The following is a 23,726-nucleotide window of genomic DNA, read 5'->3' as shown; positions in this document are numbered from 1 at the left end:
GGTGGAAATGGCATGGCAAGCCGTTCCACAGGACTACATCCAGCATCTCTACGATCGTCTCCATGGGAGAATAGCAGCCTGCATTGCTGCGAAAGGTGGATATACACTGTACTAGTGCCGACATTGTGCATGCTCTGTTGCCTGTGTCTATGTGCCTGTGGTTCTGTCAGTGTGATCATGTGATGTATCTGACCCCAGGAATGTGTCAATAAAGTTTCCCCTTCCTGGGACAATGAATTCACGGTGTTCTTATTTCAATTTCCAGGAGTGTAGATCTCGTCGCAAAGAAAACCGCCTTTGTTTCAATGAATGCCACCTCAACTCGCGTGTCATCCAAGTGACACTCTCACCCCTATTCCGCGATAACACGAAACGAACTGCCCTTCCTTGCACTTTTTCGATGTCTTCCGTCAATCCTACCTGGTAAGGATCCCATACCGCGTAGCAGTATTCCAGCAGAGGACTACCAAGTGTAATGTAGGTTGTCTCTTTAGTGGGTTTGTCCCATGTAAGTGTACTGCCAACAAAGTTCAGTCTTTGTTTCCTCTTCCCCACAATATTGTCTATGTGGTCTTTCCAATTTAAGTTGCTCGTAATTGTAAGCCCAAGGTATTTTGTCGAATTGACAGCCGTTAGGTTTGTGCGATATATCGTATACTCAAAATTTGTCGGATTTCTTTTAGTACCCATGTGGATGACCTCACATTTTTCTCTGTTTAGTGCCAATTGCCACTTTTAGCACCATACAGAAATTCTCTCTAGATCATTTTGTTATTGGAATTGATCGTCTGATGATTTTACTAGACGGTAAATTACAGTGTCATCTGCAAACAATCCAGATTATCACCTAGATCATTTATGTAAATCAGGAACAGCAGAGGGACAATGACACTACCTTGCGGAACGCCAGATATCACTTCTGTTCTACTCGGTGATTTACCGTCTATCACTACGAACTGTGACCTCTCTGAGAGATGCATGTGCGTATTGTTATCCCATGAGTTTTATCACATCAGTATCGCTGGTGTGGGCGCAACTCCGATACACAACGCCGCAGCTTTGAGACTCAAGGTTTCTTCGAAATTATGCGTTATTTTATAGCCGAACCTGGTATATACACTACTGGCCATTAAAATTGCTACACCACGAAGATGACACGCTACAGACGCGAGATTTAACCTACAGGAAGAAGATGCTGTGTTATGCAAATGATTAGCTTTTCAGAGCGTTCACACAAGGTTGGCGCCGGTGGCGACACCTACAGCGTGCTGACATGAGGAAAGTTTCCAACCGATTTCTCATACACCAACAGCAGTTGACCGGCGTTGCTGGTGAAACGCTATTGTGATACCTCGTGTAAGGAGGAGAAATGCGTTCCACCACGTTTCCGACTTTGGTAAATGTCCGATTGTAGCCTATCGCGATTGGGGTTTATCGTATCGCGACAATGCTGCTCGCGTTGGTCGAAATCCAGTGACTGTTAGCAGAATATGGAATCGGTGAGTTCAGGAGGGTAATACGGAACGCCGTGCTGGATCCCAACGGCATCGTATCACTAGGAGCCGAGATGACAGGCATCCTATCCGCATGGCTGTAACGGATCGTGCAGCCTCGTCTCGATCCCTGAGTCAACAGATGGGGACGTTTGCAAGACAACAACCATCTGCACGAACAGTTCGACGACGTTTGCAGCAGCATGGACTATCAGCTGGGGAACCATGGCTGCGGTTACCCTTGACGCTGCATCACAGACAGGAGCGCCTGCGATGGTGTGCTCAACGACGAACCTGGGTGCACACGAATGGCAAAACGTCATTTTTTCGGCTGAATCCAGGTTCTGTTTACAGCATCATGATGGTCGTATCCGTGTTTGGCGACATCGCGGTGAACGCACATTGGAAGCGTGTATTCGTCATCGCCATACTGTCGTATCACCCGGCGTGATCGTATGGGGTGCTATTGGTTACAAGTCTCGGTCACCTCTTGTTCTCATTGACGGCACTTTGAACAGTGGACGTTACATTTTAGATGTGTTACGACCCGTGGCTCTACCCTTCATTCTATCCCTGCAAAACCCTACATTTCAGCAGGACAGTGCACGGCCGCATGTTGCAGATCCTGTACGGGCCTTTCTGGATACAGAAAATATTCAAATGCTGTCCTGGCCAGCACATTCTCCAGATCTCTCACCAATTGAAAACGTCTGGTCAATGGTGACCAAGCAACTGGTTCGTCAGAATACGCCAGTCACTACTCTTGATGAACTGTGGTATCGTGTTGAAACTGCATGGGCAGCAGTACCAGTACACGCCGTCCAAGCTCTTTTTGACTCAATGCCCAGGCGTATCAAGGCCGCTAATACGGTCAGAGGTGGTTGTTCTGGGTCCTGATTTCTCAGGATCTATGCACCCAAATTGCGTGAAAATGTAATCATATGTCAGTTCCAGTATAATATATTTGTCCAATGAATACCCGTTTATCATCTGCATTTCTTCTTGGCGTAGCAATTTTAATGGCCAGTAGTGTATAGCGCTTGAGAGAACACGCCGATTCGCTGCCGCATTGCTGACAGTACTGAGAGGTGCCCCCCTTGTCGGTGCGCAGGCTGAGGGCGCGGCCTCAGGAGTGCGCCGGCATGCCCGAGCAGCTGGAGCTGCAGCAGCTGGTGGAGGCGGACGACGAGGCGGGCGGGCGCGGCGCGGGGGCGGGCGGGCAGACGCCGCCCTCGCCGTCGCCGTCGGCGTCGGCGTCGCAGTCGTCGGGGCCGGGCGCGGCGCGCTGCCCCTACCTGGGGCTGGTGCTGGCCACGCTCTCGTCGCTGCTGTTCTCGCTGTGCAGCGTGATCGTCAAGTGGCTGGTCGAGGTGCACCCCATGCAGCTGGCCGCGTGCCGCTTCGCCGGCGTGCTGCTGCCCGCGCTGCCCATTGTGCTGTGGCGCGCGGAGCCCGTGTTCCCGCGCGGCCGCCGCCTCATGCTGCTGCTGCGCTCCTTCGTCGGCACCACCGGCCTCATGCTCAGCTTCTACGCCTTCAGGTAGGCCCGCACCGCAGGTAACACCACCCTTCAAATTGGCTACTATAGTTCAATTCTTTTATCTTGGCGGCTCGCGCGCGCCCGCCAAGACTGACACCGAGTCAAAGGAACTCGCGGCGCTTGTTCGTGACGTCACGTCAGCTAGGCACGGCGAACGCCAGGTCTGCCGCAGGAATACTCATAATGGTGACGTCTCCTTCTCCGACACAGGAAAATGTGAAACTATTGGCGGTAGCTGACCAACACATTTTTCTGACAAGGGAACCTCCCCATCGCACCCCCCTCAGATTTAATTATAAGTTCGCACAGTGGATAGGCCTTGAAAAACTGAACACAGACAATCGAGAAAACAGAAAGAAGTTGTGTGGCCGGCCGAAGTGGCCGAGCGGTTCTAGGAGCTACAGTCTGGAACCGCGTGACCGCTACGGTCGCAGGTTCGAATCCTGCCTCGGGCATGGATGTGTGTGATGTCCTTACGTTAGTTAGGTTTAAGTAGTTCTAAGTTCTAGGGGACTGATGACCTCAGAAGTTAAGTCCCATAGTGCTCAGAGCCATTTGAACCATTTTTTGAAGTTGTGTGGAACTATGAAAAAAATAAGCAAAATATACAAACTGGGTAGTCCATGGCAACATATGCAACATCAAGGAGAGTGTGAGCTCAGGAGCGCCGCGGTCCCGTGGTTAACGTGAGCAGCTGCGGAACGAGAGGTTCTAGCTTCAAGTCTTCCCTCGAGTGAAAAGTTTATTTTCAGACAATTATTATCTGACGAACTCTTCTGTTTTCATCACTTTTTTTGGAGTGATTAGCACATCCACAAGAAAACCTAAATCGAGCGAGGTAGAAGAATCTTTTTACTCATTCACCAACTGTACCAGTTAGGTGGGTCGACAACATATTCCTGTCACGTGACGCACATGCCGTCACCAGAGTCGTATAGAATATATCAGACGTGTTTAACTGTGGAGGAATCGGTTGACCTATGACCTTGCGATCAAATGTTTTCGGTTCCCATTGGAGAGGCACGTCCTTTCGTCTACTAATCGCACGGTTTTGCGGTGCGGTCGTAAAACACAGACACTAAACTTGTTACAGTGGACAGGGACGTCAATGAACGACCGAACAGATCATAACATTGCGAAAATAAAAAAAGTAAACTTTTCACTCGAGGGAACACTTGAACCTAGGACCTCTCGTTGCGCAGCTGCTCACGCTAACCACGGGACCACAGCGGTCCTGAGCTCACACTATCCTTGATGTTGCATATCTTCCGCATGGACTACTCAGTTTGTATATTTTGCTTATTTTTTTCATAGTTCCACACAACTTCTTCCTGTTTTTTCGATTGATCTGTGTTCAGTTTTTCAAGGCCTATCCACTGTGCCAACTTATAACTAAATCTGAGGGGGGTGCGATGGGAAGGTTCCCTCGTGAGAGATTTCTGCACTCAATTAATTGTGCAATTCATTACACTTCTTAACAAATAGTGTACTCCTGAACTTAAATTTCCACCTGTTTTAAGGATTGATATACAAAAACAACTTCATGGTCCAGCAGCAACAGAATTCGTGCTTCTTTACCTTATTTGTAAATCTGAGGAAGTTACGTTTGTACTGGGTTGCTTTTACAAGAAACTGTGAACATATTGGTGCTCTTCTTTAGGTATCTTGGTTGACTATGCAGTGAGGAGCACTGAATGTTAATGAAATATCTTGCGATTGTACACGTTAGGGGAGGGGGTAGGGGACAGAAGAAGAGGCAAAAGAGAGAGACTTGTTTTATCAAATGAAATTTTTTTATCTTATAAAGTTTCTCCTTTCAGTTGCAAGAGGGGAATATTTATCTTTTCGAATGTGCATGTTTAAAAAATTTTAAGCTCAGCAGTATTTTCTATGTATGAAGCTATTTTGTTTCCTGTTTAGAATTCCTTTTGTTGAAAACGAATGTAATCTAATGACTGGCAACAGTTGGATATTTACACATGTAAATTAGTTCACATTTCCAGTGACGATATCAAACGAAAATAAATAAATAAGTAAAAGAAACGAGTTAATTGTAAGCGGGTTGGGGTAAGTTTCGATAACAAAATGGTCAAGTAAATATAGTTACCTCAATGTAAAATTTTCGAATCTTGCAATGGGGCAAAGCATCTTGATCTACGTTTGTTTCGACAGGATTCAGTAATACAGAACTATGATCTTCATTTGTTGCTTTACGATAGTAAGAAAATCTTTCATCTAAATAGAACTGCAGAATCCAAAGCAGTACCAAACATTTTGTCCAAAAATAAGAAATTTATAGTGATAAGCACGCCCAGGCGTTTCTGCCTGCAACAGACCTGGCGTTCGCCGCGCCTAGCTGACGTGACGTCACCGACAAGCGCCGAGGCCTTCCTTTGAATCGGTGCTGCCCAGACGCGGGAGATTGCTGCGTTATCAGTTGCAAACGACGCACGCGCCAAGCGAAGCAGCGCCATAGCATAGTATAGTTCGCAAACTTACCCGCAGTTTATGAAGTAAAGCCACCACGGCCGCATTAACCCTTTCGTTGCTACGGAGACGTCCTCCCAGCCTGTGCAGACATATTGTGTTCCGACTGCTTTGACACACTTATCATTCGATTTCACAAAAACTGTTTGGCCCAAAAATTTGATTTTTACACATCTTCTTGACTGATACCTTCCGCCCACAAATGACTTACTTTTGTTTCGATGTTCAACGCAGTTATTGTGCAGCATTAAATGTAGTAAACCATTGAACGAAATTTTGAAGAGTTTGCAGAGGTAAAAGTCCATAGTGTATATTTTCCGTTTGGTCGATTTTAGTTGCCACAATTTTGAGAATGAAATGTGGAGAAGATACCTAAATTTCATATAAAATTTACTGTATAACAATATCCCATTTAATTTAAGTACCAGATAGGTGTCGTATCTAATACTGAGAAATATTCCGTCTTTCGCCACTGTAATAAAACTTTTATTTATACCAGAGTCATTTCGCTTTTTTCTAAAAAAAAAAAATGGTTCAAATGGCTCTGAGCACTATGGGACTCAACTGCTGAGGTCATTAGTCCCCTAGAACTTAGAACTAGTTAAACCTAACTAACCTAAGGACATCACAAACATCCATGCCCGAGGCAGGATTCGAACCTGCGACCGTAGCGGTCTTGCGGTTCCAGACTGCAGCGCCTTTAACCGCACGGCCACTTCGGCCGGCTTTTTTTTTTTCTAAAACGTTCTGATTAAAACACAGTTGGCGAAGTACGCAAAACTGAATTGTGGACGTAATAAAACATAGAAACTAAACTATATTGTCAGTGAGGCGCAGTGCGGAAACAATTTGTGTTTGTCACAACGGACAGCAAATACTTGCCAAAACATAGGTCGACGAAAACATTGAATATGATGTTGCCAAAGCAGGGAAGCAAAGAATTGCGTCAAACAATGAAGTATCTCGGCAGCGAACGAGCCGAAATTCTGCTCTAAATAATACTTTTAATTCTGTCGCAAAAGAATATATCTCAATATGAATAGTAAAACAGCGACTGCGGAAGAGAAGATATACAAACAAAACAGATAACATGAATATTGTATGTGTGCCTTTTCATTGTTTTTAACTGCTGTGAAAAAAAATATTGGAGGACAAAATCAGAAAAACCGGAAACTTATTATGATTATAATGAAGAGAGAAAGCACTACAAACTTCAAAAAATTACATTCGAACGAATAAAATTCATGATGTAAGACATTTCGACATTGCTTTAAAATAAAGAAAATATTAAGCAGCACCGAACAAGGTTTGAACTCTGTACCTTACACTTTATTTTTATTTTTTTATTTATTTTTTTATTTTTAGGGCCTCGCACTTGACAGCCAAACACCTTAACTATTACGCTGACGCAGTTCGTTAGTCAGTGAACTCCAGGAGGACTATAACACATCACGCAAAATGCCCACAAACACTGTTCGTACGACTATGAATTACTGAAGTTTCCTCAAAGTACAATTAGAAATAAACAGTTACCGCTGTTCCTTATTGTGAAAAAGCGACTTGTGAGAATGATAGAAACACCTTTCCATGCTATCGCCTGAATTAGGAGGCTTATTGTGTGTTTGGTTTAATTAATTAATAGAATATGATGCAACTGGTACAAAGAATGCTTTTTCCAAACTTTCTATAAAAGAAAGTCTGCTATCAAGACATTGCTTTTGTTCAATTACTTTATTTATGACTGAACGTTTCTAAAACTGAAGACACTCGTCCGTACTCTGCACTGCAATCGAGCTCTGGCAACGTCGTCCTCTGTTCATTGGCTGACTGTGTTTTGTGACGTCAGATGCGCAGAACGAACCTAAACTCGGCCGCCGTCGTAAATCACGCGCGCTATAACAGGCCATTTCTTGCTATTGGCATTCCGGAAATAGACCTTTGCTCGGCATTACGTCATCAGGTTTTGGGCCTTTGGGATGCAGAATGGCACACTCTTTCTTCGCCAAACAAGCTCGGGGCGATTGAGGATTCTACAACTCCGTGGCGGTTCTCCTTACGGCCGCTCTTAAGGCCTCTGTCGTCCTTTGGCGGCTCCGCTTCAGCCCTACTTGGCTGACCACGGTTATCTCCTCCGTTGTGAGGACCCTCCTCTCTGTCGTTGTGGATCGATGTTGACTGTGGCTCATAAAAATGGCTCTGAGCACTACGGGACTTAACTTCTGAGGTCATCATCCTCTAGAACTTAGAACTACTTAAACCTAACTAACCTAACGACATCACACACATCGATGCCCGAGGCAGGATTCGAACCTGCGACCGTAGCGGTTGCGCGGTTCCAGACTGAAGCGCCTAGAACCGCTCGGCCACACCGGCCGGCTGTGGCTCACATCTTACTGGACTGTCCATTTCAGCTGCCCTGACTTGCTACCCCTGGTGTTGGCTGACAGTACCTCAGCGGCGAATCTCGTTTTACGTTTTATTCGTGATGGGGGTTTCTGTCGCTTTATTTAAGGGAGCGACCTTCCACCTTATCGGTGAGTGGAGGGGATGGCAGGCCCTCTTGCTCCCCACTTCGCCCCGATTGGATTGGCTCCAATTGGGCTCGGTGGTCCACCCCAGCCCTCTGCCTTCCCACTCCTTTCCTTACTGCGTCTGTCATTTCTTGAGCGTCTCTCGTGTCTACCTGTGCTCCTTCCTACACGCCCCTGTCATTAGTCACTTTCTTTCCTTCCCCTCTTCTTCCGCCCTTTTTTTCCCTTCCCTGTCTAACAATACCACCACTCGCAAAGTAGATTAGAAATCAGAATAATAATATTGCTCACGCAGCATATGTTCGCTTTATCGGGCAACAACAAAGTTATTGACTGTGGGTGGTTCGTCAGAATGGAAGAAATGAAGTCACTGTGAAAAAAGTCATTAATTTTGGCACTTGTCTTGAATGGATTCCCACGTAGATTTCGTCGAAGTTGTTATGGCTCATCTTGTTGATTCTAGGGTGATTCCACTTTGACTGCTAGAAGGTCCAGATCTGTATTTTAGCAATATTTGAAGACCTAACAAATGCGTTTTTCAGGAAATTCTTAATGATAAAACAATCCCAGATCAGAACAATGCTATGGTAGAAATAATATTTGACTTGGTGTTCACGATCCACATTGTTATTAAACTTCTTGTAAATTCACATATACTTCTTCTTAATTGTCACATCATCAAGAAAACAGTTTTGTATCAATCTTCATATATTTAATTTCCACTTTAACCAAATGCAAGACTTGACTGTTCTTTTATAAAGCGAAAAAAACAACTTAACTTATGCAAAGTGAAACAAAGATTACTCTGTGCGCATTCGCGCCAAAACGGTTACAAGTAAGTCAAAGATTATGACAGCCTCAGAGAAATGAATACACGCAAGAACCATATCAATGTAATATATCGATAAATCGGAGTACCTATACATTAATAAAACCAAATGTGAATATTGTCACAAAAATATGTCTGTTACTTCGCAGAAAAGTAGTACGATATTACTGGTATCGAGAACTGCGGTTGGAGTGCCGTAATGGTCACATAAATAAAGAACCATTACAGCTGTCAATAATTTGTCATTTATGGCCATTCTAGTTCCCTCTTCTAATATGGTATTTTTATCGGTTTTAGTTATTCCAAGGTCGGACGGACTGATGACCGCGTAGTCTGGTCCCTTCTCCACCCAACCAACCAACAACATCCTTAACACCATCATCATCAGTGCTCTGTGTTGCGGCAGGTCTTCACGTATAGCTTTCCAAGCAGTCGTCTCATTTGATGTCCTCTTCGTTTTCTTCTAATCGTTGTTATCCTTATGCAGGATGAGTCGAAACGACTTTACCACTTTGTAATGATACAGAATCGGTAGGTGTGTCATTTTGTAGCAAACAACCGCAAGTTTGATTCACGTAGTATATCAGTACCCCAATGCGCCACCATTAGCGCCAGATTAGTGCACGGTTAAAATGGCTACTTTCACTGATGCGGAGCATGCACGCTATGTGTTTTGGTTCCATGAAACGAACTCTGCAACAGCTGTTCGGCATAAATTTCACACTGGCATTCCACAAAAGTGTGTTTGGCGAGTAATGCATGTTATGTTATGTTATGTTATGTTAACCTGGGACCTAGAAACGATGGAGAGGCTCCATCCCCGCCGCAGCCGCAGTGGTCCACAACCCCACGACGACTACCGCAGTCCACTTCACCTCTCCTCCGCCCCACACCGAACCCAGAGTTATTGTGCGGTTTGGCCCCCAGTGGACCCCCAGGGAACGTCTCACACCAGACGAGTGTAACCCCTATGTTTGCGTGGTAGAGTAATGGTGGTGTACGCGTACGTGGAGAACTTGTTTGCGCAGCAATCGCGGACATAGTGTAGCTGAGGCGGAATAAGGGGAACCAGCCCGCATTTGCCGAGGCAGATGGAAAACCGCCAGGTGGATTCGTGCCGGAGACCGGCGCTCCTTCCCTCCCGGAAAGCCGTGCGTTAGACCGCACGAAAAGGGCTCTGAGCACTATGGGACTTAGCATCTTAGGTCATCAGTCCCCTAGAACTTAAAACTACTTAAACCTAACTAACCTAAGGACATCACACACATCCATGCCCGAGGCAGGATTCGAACCTGCGACCGTAGCAGTCCCGCGGTTCCGGACTGCAGCGCCTAGAACCGCACAGCCACAGCGGCCGGCTAGACCGCACGGCCAACCTGGCGGGCTTAAGAGTAATCCATAGACATGTACACTTTAAACCATACTGATTCACAATGGCACAGCGCTTTTGTGATACAGATAGGTTGCTCGTGGGAAATTCTATGCAGAAATCCTCCATCGAACAGAGGCCGACAAGACATTCCTGAACACAATAATCTTCACCAACGAGTGAACATTTCATAACAGTGGCATGGTGAACACCTACAACTGCAGAATATGGGTCAGCGAAAATCCACATGCAACCCTGGGGCCCGTTCATGACAGCCCCAAAGTTAATGTGTTTTGTGCCTTAGCTATGGCCCTTTCTTCTTCACCGAGAAAAACTGTCGCTGGTATTGTGTATGTAGATGTATTTGAAAACTTTTTAACTAGCCAAATCGGTGAAGATATCCGAGATGGGATGGGTTACTACCAGCAAGATGGTGCACCACCTTATTTCCTTACAGAAGTACGAGGTTTCCTTGCTAACCATTTCCCAAGTCGATGAACTGGCCGTGAAGCGCCAATTGCATGGCCGCCCCGTTCCTCAGACTTGATACCACTGCATTTCTTTCTCTGCGGTTTCATTCAAGACTGTGTGTATGTTCCTCCCCAACCAAACAATTTAGCCGACCTGAAAAATAGAATATAGGCTGCCATTGCACAATTTAAGCCCGATTTTCTGCAACAAGTGTGGGAAAAAACTTATTACTGGTGAGATGTTTAGCGCATCACAAATGGTAGTCACATCGAACTAAAAAGACACTTGACACTTTTATATGAAACATGAGGGTGTTTGCTACAAAATAACGCATCTACCGATTCTGTAAGTTATCTGAATAAATTTCTACATCACTCCAAATGTGTAAAGCCCTTTTTGACTCACCCTGTACTCTCCATCATCTTGTACCTTATGTGTCTACTCCTTCCTCCGTTCACCGTTCCTTCCACAGCATCTGCCAATAAACAATTTCTTCTCATCCAGTGTCCGAGCCAATTGTGTTTCCTCATTACCTTTAAAACTTTTCTCTCTTACTCCGCTCTTCTCATCACCACCTCATTTCTCACTCTGTCCACCCAATTTATCCCTTCCATCTTCCTCCAAATCCACACCCCAAATGCTTTTATTTCTCTTTTCTCAATGCCCATGTCTCAGCTTGTGGTGTACTGAGATACCATATAAGAAGAGTTTGTGACAGTTCGTAGCAGAAGTACTGTGGACGCCCGTTCGCTGCACGAACAATGCTACGTGCAAACCAATCACGCTGCCCACGACAATCACGCCCCTTTGAGCGCCAGTTTTACCAGGAAGCCACACGGGCATTTAAGTGACGTGCACGGGCAGAAGTTGTGAGTTGCAAGGTGCAAGTTGTAAGTCAATCCGAGTTTGGCTAGGGAATTCCTGCAGAACGTTCGTCGTGTCTTCAAGTTTTCAACTCGTCGAGTGTGTCGTAAACAGTGACCGATAGATGGACAGTAGTTGGTTTTGAGTAGAAACAGAACAGTGAATAGAATTATCGTGTCTGGACGGAGACCGCCTGCCTAGAAATTTAACTGAGTACTGTTACTTTGGAATTGTTCTTCAACTAGTATGTCAAAACAGAAAATTAGTTTTCTTCCGACTTTATTTCATAGATCATTATTTAGTTTGTGTTAACGGAACTGTGGTTAGTGCAGGATAGACAAAATTTGCATTCTACAATTGCTGTAACCAGCGCTAGCACAGTTGAATAATTTGTTTTGCTATGCACTGTTCTGTGTTACTTTCATTGTGTATGCTGCTCTAGAACCGATACATCCGTTATACCAGGAAATCTTTATTAGTCTTTTTCAGCGGGAGTGAGATTTTAACCAAAGAGAACGCCTCCAGTCCACAACACAGCTCTGTATAATGCAGCGCCCCATATGAAAAACTGCACTAGTCTCTTCCCCAGGTCTCTGTCCATGCACCAATATAGAACCGATACATCAGTCATACCAGGAAATCTTTATTAGTCTTTTTCAGCGGGAGTGAGATTTTAACCAAAGAGAACGCCTCCAGTCCACAACACATCTCTGTATAATGCAGCGCTCCATATGAAAAACTGCACTAGTCTCTTCCTCAGGTCGCTGTCCATGCACCAATATAGAAGCCTCCTCCTCTTGTTAAATGCGTCCTTGGCAACTGCTATATGTGTTTTCACCTCATTATTGCATCTCGTGTCGTCTTTCGCCCTCTGCCAGTAACACCATGTCATCCGCAAATTGAATAAATTCTATCCTCCTGACACCAACCAACACGCCTCTCTTTTATTTCATGCATTACTTAATAACATGCTTCAAATTTAGCCTATGTTCAACAGTATTGGGGAGAGGCAGCAGCCGTGCCTCACCCCAATTCCAGTTGTGCTTTCCTCTGTAATCTTATTCCCAGTTTGTACTCATATTTTCTGTTGTAGGTAGCATACTTAAGACTTATTAAACTACGCTTTTAAGCTGAATATGTTACCTGAGTCGTGGAAGATAGCTATTACTGTAATAGTTAAAAAATCGACCTACGAACTCTCTTCAGAACCGAAATACTACAGGCCAGCATGTCTTTTCTCTAGTTAGGGTGCAGGAATAGCTTCTGTACAACCGCCTACGGGCGCACAGAGCTCTACGGCCTTAGCCCACGGCAGTACGGATTCAGAGGAGGTAAATCAATCGACGACACAAGAAAGAAAATCTTCCAGATTACAGGGCACACCCCATGCAATTAGGCATATTAATTGACATTATAGGCGCCTTCTGGTATTGTACAAACAGGGTAGCAGATTGGCAGGTGGGCTTCGGCAGAGTAGTCAAAAGGATTACAAAGGATTGTCCCCAAGGCTTGCGTTGGGATCACATCTTCTGGGATATCACATTCAAACTACTCCTACATCTAACTGAGGGGACGAGCCCACAGGTGGAGTCGTAGGCTATGCTGATGACTTGCTCGTAGAGGTATCAGCAGACACAAGATCGGCATTAGAGAGCAAAGCCAGTGATGTCCTGAACACAATATAACGTTGGTTCAATAAAAACAAATTAACAATCGCAGCACACAAAATAGCTTACGTGCTAACGACAGGCACACTACAAAGACATCCAACGATAAAAATAAACAGCAGTACCGAAGCACACACTCGCTCAAAGAGCAAACACTTTCACCAACACGTACCACAAACAACCTTACACAACAGCTAAAATAATTAAACTATATCAGAATAAACGGTGTAATGCAATCAACCCTGTAAACCTGTTCTAGCTTAAGTGTACACAACAGGCATATTCATCTCGCGATCATTACACCGCTTTTGGGATGTAACATTCGTAATTGAACACTTAATACATAAGCAACGTAACAGATAAAATTCAAGACACATAATATAGGAAATGGAGGTTAATTAATAACCCTAAGAAATAACATACTTTACCTCAGACATCACTGCGCTTTCCACAATGTATATAGTAGTTAGTGTTTTTGTAAATAGTGTTTAGAAATATTAGTCCGTAAATTAAACTGTAGCGAACAGGGACTGCAAGGCTCGACGTAGTTCCGAGGCTTTCGGACCAGGCTGGCTCAGATAGGGTAACATTTCCCCCCTCCCCTCCCTCTCTCTCTCACTATCTAAGTCTTTCCTATCATCATATCTTATTCAAATATGAATATTTTTGTGTTTTTTCCTTTCAATTCCTTGTGTATTTTTAATTTATTATTACTTCCACCGTAGTTACTGAAAACAATAATTGCTGTTTGTAATATGGAATACATTTTGTAACCTACATGAAAAGCTTGAAAATGAACGACCTGTTATAAAATGTAAGGCAGCAAGTCTCTGAATGAGAAATAAATCAAATCAAATCCACATAACAGGAGGCTAATTCCATATGTATGGTAAGCCTAACTATAAAGGATTGTCGAACATAAACGAGACAGATGGGCAAAAGTAAGTAAACTGTTATGTTAAAAGTAATCGCTATGACTGTTAATATATTTATTCCACTGTGAGATAAGACGGTCAAAGCCTTCATGGAAAAAATTTTGTGGTTGCCTACAGAACCAAGATCGCACCCAGGCGTACACTTCTTCGTCCGAAGTAAAACAAAGGCGGTGAATGTCTTTCTTCACTGCTCCAAAAATATGTAGAGGAGAGAGATCGGGACTATATGGACACTATTTAAGGGCTTCCCAGCGAAATTTCTGCATCGCAGTCGAAACAACCTTGGCAACATGTGGGCGGCCATTATCCTGCAACAGAATGATACCGTCCGTCAACATACATGGGCGTTTGGACCTGATCGCGCTCTTCAGTTTTTGTAAAGTGGCCACGTACCGCTGTTCGTTAATTGTGGCGACGTATTCCATAAAGTAAATGAGCAGTGAGCCCTTTCAGCCAACGAAAAAGATCATCGTGACTTTCCCGGAGATGGCGTGGCAGTTGTTTTAACTGCGCTGCAGAAGTTTCGCTGGGAAACCCTTATACAGCGTCCATACGGTCCCGATCTCTCCCCATACGATTTCCAAAGTTTTGGAGATCTGAAAAAGACATTCGTGGCAATCCATGTACTTCGGACGAAGAGGAGCTGGCCTGAGTACAATCATGGTTCCGTAGGCAACCGCAAACATTGTCCCATAAAGCCACTGACGGTTTCGTCTCACGTTCGAAAAAAGGTATCAACAGTTATTGCGATTACTTTTGAAACAATAGTCTTTCTTTCTGCCTCGTTTTCATTTGATTGCCTCTTATACACTGTGTGATCAAAAGTATCCGGACACCTGGCTGAAAATGTCTTAAAAATGCGTGGCACCCTCTATCAGTAATGCTGGATTTCAGTATGGTGTCGGCCCGACCTTTGCCTTGATGACAGCTTCCACTCTCGCAGGCATACGTTCAATCAGGTGCTGGAAGGTTTCTTGGGGAATGGCAGCCCATTCTTCACGGAGTTCTGCACTGAGGAGATGTATCGATGTGTATCGGTGAGGCCTGGCACGAAGTCGGCGTTCCATCTCAAAGGTGTTCTGTAGGATTCAGGTCAGGACTCTGTGCAGGCCAGTCCATTACAGGGATGTTATTGACGTGTAACCACTCCGCCACAGGCCGTGCATTATGAACAGGTGCTCGATCCTGTTGAAAGATGCAATCGCCATCCCATAATTGCTCTTCAACAGTGGGAAGCAAGAAGGTGCTTAAAACATCAATGTAGGCCTGTGCTGTGATAGTACCACGCAAAACAACTAGGGCTGCAACCCCCCTCCTTGGAAAACACGACCACACCATAGCACCACAGTCTCCGATTTTTACTGTTGGCACTACACACACTGGCAGATGACGTTCACCGGGTATTCGCCATACCCACACCCGGCCATCAGATTGCCACATTGTGTATCGTGATTCTTCACTCCACACAACGTTTTTCCACTGTTCAATCGTCCCTATACCAAGCGAGGCGTCGTTTGGCATTTACCTGCGTGATTTTTGGCTTATGAGCAGCCGCTCGACCATGAAATCCAAGTTTTCTACCTCCCGCATAACTGTTATAGTACTTGCAGTGGATACTGATGCAATTTGGAATTCCTGTGTGATGGTCTGGATAGGCGTCTGCCTATTGCACATTATAACTCTCTTCAACTGTCGGCGATTTCTGTCAGTCAACAGACGAGGTCGGGCTGTACGCTTTTGTGCTGTACGTGTCCCTCCACGTTTCCACTTCACTATCACATCGGAAACAGTGGACCTAGGGATGTTTAGGACTGTCGAAATCTCACGTACAGACGTATGACACAAGTGACACCCAATCACCTGCCCACGTTCGAAGTCCGTGAGTTCCGTGGAGCGCCCCATTCTGCTCTCTCACGATGTGTAATGACTACTGAGGTCGCTGATATGGAGTACCTGGTAGTAGGTGGCAGCACAATGCACCTAATATGAAAAACGTATGTTTTGGGGGTGTCCGGATGACTTTGATCGCATAGTGTGTAAAGGAAGCAAACATAACCAAAATTAATATTTTTCAGGTGTTTGTGTTTTGCCAGCACTCGAACAATTTACTGTTTTTGTTTGGCACTTTGATAGAAAATTGTCACGAATGACAAACAGTAACTCTTTCACTTTCACTCCGTCTGTGTTGATATTAAAGATGGGTAAGAAATTACATGGCGGTGTCGTATTTGCCGAGGAGTGATTCAGCGAGTTGCTGATACCTAATTTTTTTACCCTTACGCTGTTACAAAACGCACTACAATACTAGATAATAACTCTGTGTTAGATTTTTGTGAAACCTCGAACTAGTAGTAAAAAAGCATTACACCCAGTAAATCTATTTGTTCTGCATTTCTTGATGAATGTACGTGAATTAGATATATTTTTGTACATTGCTGTTTACGCCAAGCTTTATATTCGTAATTTAACATCGTCGTTAGAAACAGTGATATTTTGGTGTCGGCTGTTATTGTCCATCGATGTTTAGAGTTCGAGGATGAGTCTAAATCAGCATCGATGATTTACCAACCTTGCACATCCTTACCTCTGTACGTTTCCGTAAGGACCTGATTTCTCTAGTCTTCGCGGATTTTAAGCGAATTGTACGTTGATGGTGGGGGCAGCATTATTTAGTGTGTCGCAAATATGTCTGCCTTCGTAGAGTAGCGGCACCGTTACCGCCTACCACGCAGAGGTCCCCGCGTTCGCTTCCCGGCAGGGTACTGGGCGCTGTGCGTCCTTCATCATCATTTTCTTCATCATTGACTTGCAAGTCGCCGAAGTGGCGTCAACTAAAAAGGACTTGCAATACGGCGGCCGAACTCCCCGAATGCGGCCTCCCGCCCAGCAATGCCATACGAGCATTTCATTTACCTGTTCTCCAAACTTTGTCGACAGTGTTCCGCGAAAAGTACGACGTCTTCCCTCCAGGGAACCTCATTTCTTGGATCAATTCCGTAATACTCGGTAGTCGAACGAACCTACAGGTGAGAAATTTAGCAGCAGGCTTCTGAATTGGTTCGATATGTTCCGTCAATATGACACGTTGTGAACCCTAGAAACTCGAGCGTCGACAACACAAATCGACCATTCGTCTTCACTACGATCGACTGTAAGTGTTCGTTCGATTTCATGTCACTTTGAAGTGTCACGCGTAGCAATTTAATCAACGTGATAGTATCAAGCAGCACACCACTAATAGTATATTAGAACATCACAGTACTGTTTTTCCAACTCATCTGCACTGAGTTACATTTTTCCACATTTAGAGCAACCCAACATTCGTCAAACCAAATAGAGATTTGAATCTAATCCTATAGTCATCCAGCGTCGACATTTTCGAGTATACTACGGAAGATCGTGAGGCCGTCAGGTTGGTAATGGATGAAAGTGTGGAGAGTAAATATCGTAGAGGAGACCAATGCATGAATGCAGTAAGTCAGACCAAATGGATGTAGGTTGCAGTCGTTATGCAGAGAGGAAAAGATGTGCACAGGATAGACTTGAGTGGAGACCTGCATCAAATGAGTGTTCGGAATGAAGGCCATAACAACAAAATCGAGAATTTGGTTTGTTTCTATGTAAATAATTGTGTTCTACGATTATGACGTAATCCAGGTGGAAAGGAAGTCAGCATCGGTCGTAATATAATCTGTATCTTATTGCAGATATAGATTTCAGCTAACAGCGTAGCAATGGCAAGTATCTTATAGGTAGTCATGGAGACTCAGCATAGTTATAACGACACATATTACAATACAACTTTGGCATGTACAAGCATCAGTCATCTAGATCTGCAGTGACATGCAGATGATATTATAACCGATGCTGACCTTCTTTTCGTACTAGAACATAGAGAGTGTTTGTTCAAGTCAACGTCTGCCAAGGCGGACAACTTCCGTTCCTGCTGGCAAGTAATTCGAGAGACGACGAAGCCCGGAACAGTGATTATCTCACCCTTCCAAGTAGGTGAACACGAGAGGAATAACAGTGTGGTCAGTTGGTCAGTTTTAGTACATACTCGGGCTAAACAGGTAGTGGACCAGTTATTTTATTTTGACTTTACGAGGGGGAGTTGGAAAATAAGTTTCCCCTGCCAACTGTGGGCAGAGTTGTGTGACATGGGCGAAAGACGACACGGCAGGTGAACGCGCGCGTGCAGGACACCGATACACCATTGGGTAGAGGTCGACCGCGATCAAGGAGATGGCGCGGTTGCAGTGCCTGCACAAAGCGGAGGCCAGCCGCTCAGTCTTTTCCCGGAGCTATGGAGAGAAGGTGCGTTTTGGAGTTGTGGTCAGAGGCGGAATTCAGAGCTGTTATCCGCTATGAATGGGAACGTGGAGTATCAGGCACAGAAATTCATAACCGCCTTGTTGAGGTGTATGGGTCAGGTGTGATGTCGAGGCAAATAGTGCGGAGATGGTGCCAGTGATTCAGTGATGGACGTCAGCAGGTGCAGGACCTGGACGGACGCGCTCGGCCGCTACAGATGCAAATGTCAGGAAGGTGGATGAAATGATTAAAGCGAAGCGGCGTGTCGCCATTGATGGAGTAGCGGCAGAACTTGGAATCGGACATGAGCGAGTTCACAAGATAATCCACGACATTCTTCGATACAGAAAGGCGTCCTCACGATGGGTGCCCCACCAACTGACCCCGACGCACATGGAACAACGCACGGCGTTCAGCTTGGAACAGCTCGTGTGTTACCATGAATCTGGAAATGACCTTCTGTTTCGGATTGTGACGGGGCACGAAACGTGGGTCCGCCATTACACGCCCGAATCGAAGACCGCATGTATGGAGTGGAAACATCCGTCATCACTGTGCGTCTGCAGGTAAAGTGCTACTCACCGTTTTCTGGGACGCCAAAGGAGTTTTGCTTCTGGTCTTTCTGGAGGATGCAACCATCAATGTTGCGCGGTGCAGTGCCACTCTGTAGAAATTGAAAGAGGTGATTCGGAAAACGCGGCCTGGCCTTCTCAGATCTGGCATTCTGCTGTTGGATGACAATGCGAGATCACACACGGCGACGGCAACGGAAAACAATATTGCAACTGTTGGTTGGGAGCGCCTACACCATCCGCCTTACAGTCCGTATCTCGCACCAAGTGAATTCCATCTGTTTCCTGCTTTGAAGAAGACTCTCGGCGGAAGGCGCTTTGGCAGCAATGCTGGCATCAAACAAGCTGTTCAACGATTCTTCTGTATGCAACGCTCTGATTTTTTTCCTGGAAGGCTTTTTGAAGCTTATAAAGCGGTATGACAAATGTCTCAATGTACCGGTACTTGGAAATTATGTAGAAAAATAAATATATGTCTTATCTTTAATGCCTCATTCTCTTTTTTTTTTCTTTCACACACAACTCTGACCACAGACCATAGAGGAAACTTATTTTCCAACTCCCCCACGTAATAGGTAGGCTGGTACTTAAATTTGCGAAATAAAATTTTATTGAACGTTCTCATCACATTTTACGACGGGCGTTCAGTAAGTACTGTAACACTTTTTTTCTGAAAACAGGTCAGTTGTATTTAAGATTCCAAGACACAATATTATTCCCCACTTTTTTGGCTACAAAACCCTATATTTCAACATAATCTCCGCTCAGAACGACGGCCTTACATCACCTCACTGGATGGGCGTGTATGACTGTACGGTACTACCCTACTTGTCGACGACGGAGTGAGCGTCTTACTGCATCAGTAACCCCATCATCCACGTCCTGCTTCCCGCGGAGAGCATCCTCCACTGGGCCAAACAGATGGAAGTCGGAGGGTGCGATATCCGGGCTTTAGGATGGATGAGGAAGAACAGGCCAGTGCAGTTTTGTGAGCGCCTCTTGGGTCTGCCGTCTTGTGTAAGGCCGTGCTTTGTTATGTAGAAAACGGAGTTCGTTCGAATTTTTGTGGCGCTGAATTCGTTTTTCAGTTCCGTGAGGGTTCAAATGGGTCAAATAGCTCTAAGCACTATGGGACGTAACATCTGAGGTCATCAGTCCCCTATACTTGCACTACTGGCCATTAAAATTGCTGTACCAAGAAGAAATGCAGATGATAAACGGGTATTCATTGGACAAATTTATTATACTAGAACTGACACGTGATTACATTTCCACGCAATTTGGGTGCATAGATCCTGAGAAATCAGTACCCAGAACAATCACCTCTGTCCGTAATAACGGCCTTGATACGCCTGGGCGTTGAATCAAACAGAGTTTGGATGGCGTGTACAGGTACAGCTGCCCATGCAGCTTCAACACGATACCACAGTTCATCAAGAGTAGTGACTGGCGTATTATGACGAGCCAGTTGCTGGGCCACCATTGACTAGAAATTTTCAGTTGGTGAGAGATCTGGAAAATGTGCTGGCCAGGGCATCAGTAGAACATTTTCTGTATCCAGAAAGGCCTGTACAGGACCTGCAACATGCAGTCGTGCATTATCCTACTGAAATGTAGGGTTTCCAGGGATCGAATGAAGGGTGGAGCCACGCGTGGTAACACATTTGAAATGTAACGTCCACTGTTCAAAGTGCCGTCAATGAGCACAAGAGGTGTAACCAACGGCACCCCATACCATCACACCGGGTGATACGCTGCCAATGTGCGTTCACCGCGATGTCGCCAAACACGGATGCAACCATCATGATACTGTAAACAGAAGCTGGATTCATCCGAAAAAATGACGTTTTGCCATTCGTGCAGCCAGGTTCGTCGTTGAGTACACCATCGCAGGCGCTCTTGTCTGTGATGCAGCATTAATGGTAACCGGAGCCATGGTCTCCGAGCTTATGGTCCATGCTGCTGCAAACGGCGTTGAACTGTTGTTGCAGATGGTGGTTGTCTTGCAAACGTCCCCATCTGTTGACTCAGGAATCTAGACGTGGCTTCACGATCCGTTACAGCCATGCGGATAGGACGCCTGTCATTTCGACTGCTAGTGATACGAGGCCGTTGGGATCCAGCCCGACATTCCGTATTACCCTCCCGAACCCACCGATTCCATATTCTGCTAACAGTCATTTGATCTCGACCAACGCGAGCAACAATGTCGCGTTACGATAAAACGCAGTCGCGATAGGCTACAATCCGACCTTTACCAAAGTCGGAAACATGATGGTACGCATTTCTCCTCCTTACACGAGGCATCACAACAACGTTTCACCTGGCAACGCCGGTCAACTGCTGTTTGTGTATGAGAAATCGATTGGAAACTTTCCTCATATCAGCACGTTGTAGGTGTCGCCACCGGCGCCAACGTTGTGTGAATGCTCTGAAAAGCTAATCATTTACGTATCACAGCATTTTCTTTCCGTCTGTTAAATTTCGCGTCTGTAGCACGTCATCTTCGTGGTGTAGCAATTTTAATGGCCAGTAGTGTAGAACTACTTAAACCTAACTAACCTAAGGACATCACACACATCATGCTCAAGGCAGGATTCGTACCTGCGATCGTAGCAGCAGCGCGGTTCCGGACTGAAGCGCCTAGAACTGCTCGGCCACAGCGGCCGGCTTCCGTGATGGCAGGGCAATACATGTCAGAGTTGAGGGCTGCGCTATGATGTAAGACAATCAACTCTTCAGATATCCAGAAGGCCGTCGCCTTGACTTTACCGCCTGAGGTGCTGCTTTGAACGTTTTCTACGGAGGAGAGGCGGTGGCGCCACTCCACGAATTGCCGTTTCGTTTGCAGTTTGAAGCGGTGAACCCAAGTTCCATCATCTGTGACGATGTCCGAGGAAAACTTGTCACGTTGAGCCTCGTAACGCTCAAGCAATTCGGCAGATATGGCCCTCTGTTGCTCTTTATAGTTTTCTGTTAGGCGACGATGAACTCGCGGGACACACGCCATCCCACCGGATACACGTCGCTGAGTACCACAAAATGGTGGGCGAGTGTGCCAGCACTAACTAAAGAGACGTCGAGTGTGCAGCGAGGTGTTAACTTGTGATCAGTCGATCACAGTGGCTGCACGTTCCAACACTCCAGGAGCCACAGCTGTGCGCGGCCGGCCGCCACGCGGGTGAGCGCACAGGTTTACGCGACCTTGTTGCGATGATGACAGACGCCTCTCCCGACAACTCGCCGTGCTTTTGTTGACTACGAGTTCTCCGTAGACGTTCCCCAAGCGCCTATGAGTACCTGTGATAAAAAATATGCAATGACAAATCACTGCTTGGAAAGCACCTCCGTTAAGCCGTCGGCACACGGACCGTGCTGTCGAACGTTAACGTTGAGTGTGCCAAGTTCAACGTGCTGCTGAGCGCTCAGGAGCGATGCGACTTGTGCGTACGGTACGTGGGCCCCAACTTGGTATACGCGATCGCAACGCACTCCAGTGGCAGTTGAGGGATGTTTCTAGTTCGTAAATCACACTGTTTACTGAACGGGCGCGCGTAAAATTTCCCACGTTAGCTCTATTAAAACGCACGTTTCCTCTATCGTCCATGAAAGGGAAAGTACCATGTCCAATCCGTAAGGACATAGGCTTATAAAAGTTCCATTGCAAACAATGCGGTACAAATTTGTAATATTTCTCCGCATAAGATAAACATTATTTCGTCATTCCCACATTTTAGTGAAACCCCAAGGTCAGTCTTACTTGATCACTGTTCCTACCCAGTAGCATAATCTTTGCAACATGTGAATTACGAAGCGTAAAAGAAAAACGAGCAAAATATCTTTATACAAGTAGCGCAAGCTGTCCTGTAGATTAAGCCAGTCGAACGAAGTCACCCCTAAAAAAACAAAAAAACAAAAAACAAAAAAACAAAAAAAAACTTATATTTACGCAACATCAAATATTGTAGTATTTACTTATATCAAACTAATAATAAAGTGTGAGAACCTAATAAAAACGTGAATGTTAGGGAAAAAAGTTAGAAGTGTCAAGACGCGAGCCAACGCCCCAACAAACAATTCTATATAGGACAGTGACACTATTGCTTACGCTTTTTTTTTTTTTTTTTTTTTTTTTTTTATCGTTGCATCTACTCGGGGCGGACGTCGTAAGACATCCATTTAATTTCGTTGTTGATCGATTAACTCAGTTTTTTTATTACAGAGGGAGCTAACCCTCTGACCGAACACGCTGAGCTACCATGCCGGCTGACTAAAGCAACAACACAGTCTTTACATTTAATCATACTATGGTACCACGTGCTGAAAATCTTAATCGTAGATATATACTGAAATTTAATCGTAGATATAGATTGAAATTTCATTATAACAAATTGTACCAAGAACAATGCGTTTTGGGTGGATCTTCAGTGTGTCGCTGCCTTCAAATAGCCTAATCTCGTAATACGCAAGTTACAATTATTCTTTTGCCAAGAAAATGATGTTTCTCATTATTTTATTGGAACGAATCACAAAGTTAACAACGGGTTTTCCAGTGATTCTCAATTTGCTGGTGCTCAGAAACGGCATATGTACATATAGGCTTAAAATGAAAGCCAATATGGCGCCTCACAACTTTGTACTGAAGGGAGACGGC

General features: G+C 45.1%; 1 protein-coding gene across 1 annotated transcript in view; it reads left to right on the top strand.

Moving 5' to 3' along the window:
* The window catches only part of LOC124545878 (solute carrier family 35 member G1), a 585,157-nt gene that overhangs the window by 490,742 nt on the left and 70,689 nt on the right, over positions 1–23,726 (top strand). Inside the window, exons 3-4 of the mRNA XM_047124838.1 lie at positions 2,605–2,698; positions 2,756–3,033. Of these exons, the coding sequence (XP_046980794.1) occupies positions 2,636–2,698; positions 2,756–3,033 (341 nt within the window). The 5' untranslated portion in view covers positions 2,605–2,635. The remainder of the gene's footprint in view (positions 1–2,604; positions 2,699–2,755; positions 3,034–23,726) is intronic.

Source organism: Schistocerca americana, chromosome 8 (assembly GCF_021461395.2).
Source record: "Schistocerca americana isolate TAMUIC-IGC-003095 chromosome 8, iqSchAmer2.1, whole genome shotgun sequence".
Classification (NCBI taxonomy): domain Eukaryota; kingdom Metazoa; phylum Arthropoda; class Insecta; order Orthoptera; family Acrididae; genus Schistocerca; species Schistocerca americana.
The sequence above is the reverse complement of the archived record's forward strand: the minus strand, read 5'-3'. Positions and strand labels throughout refer to the sequence as shown.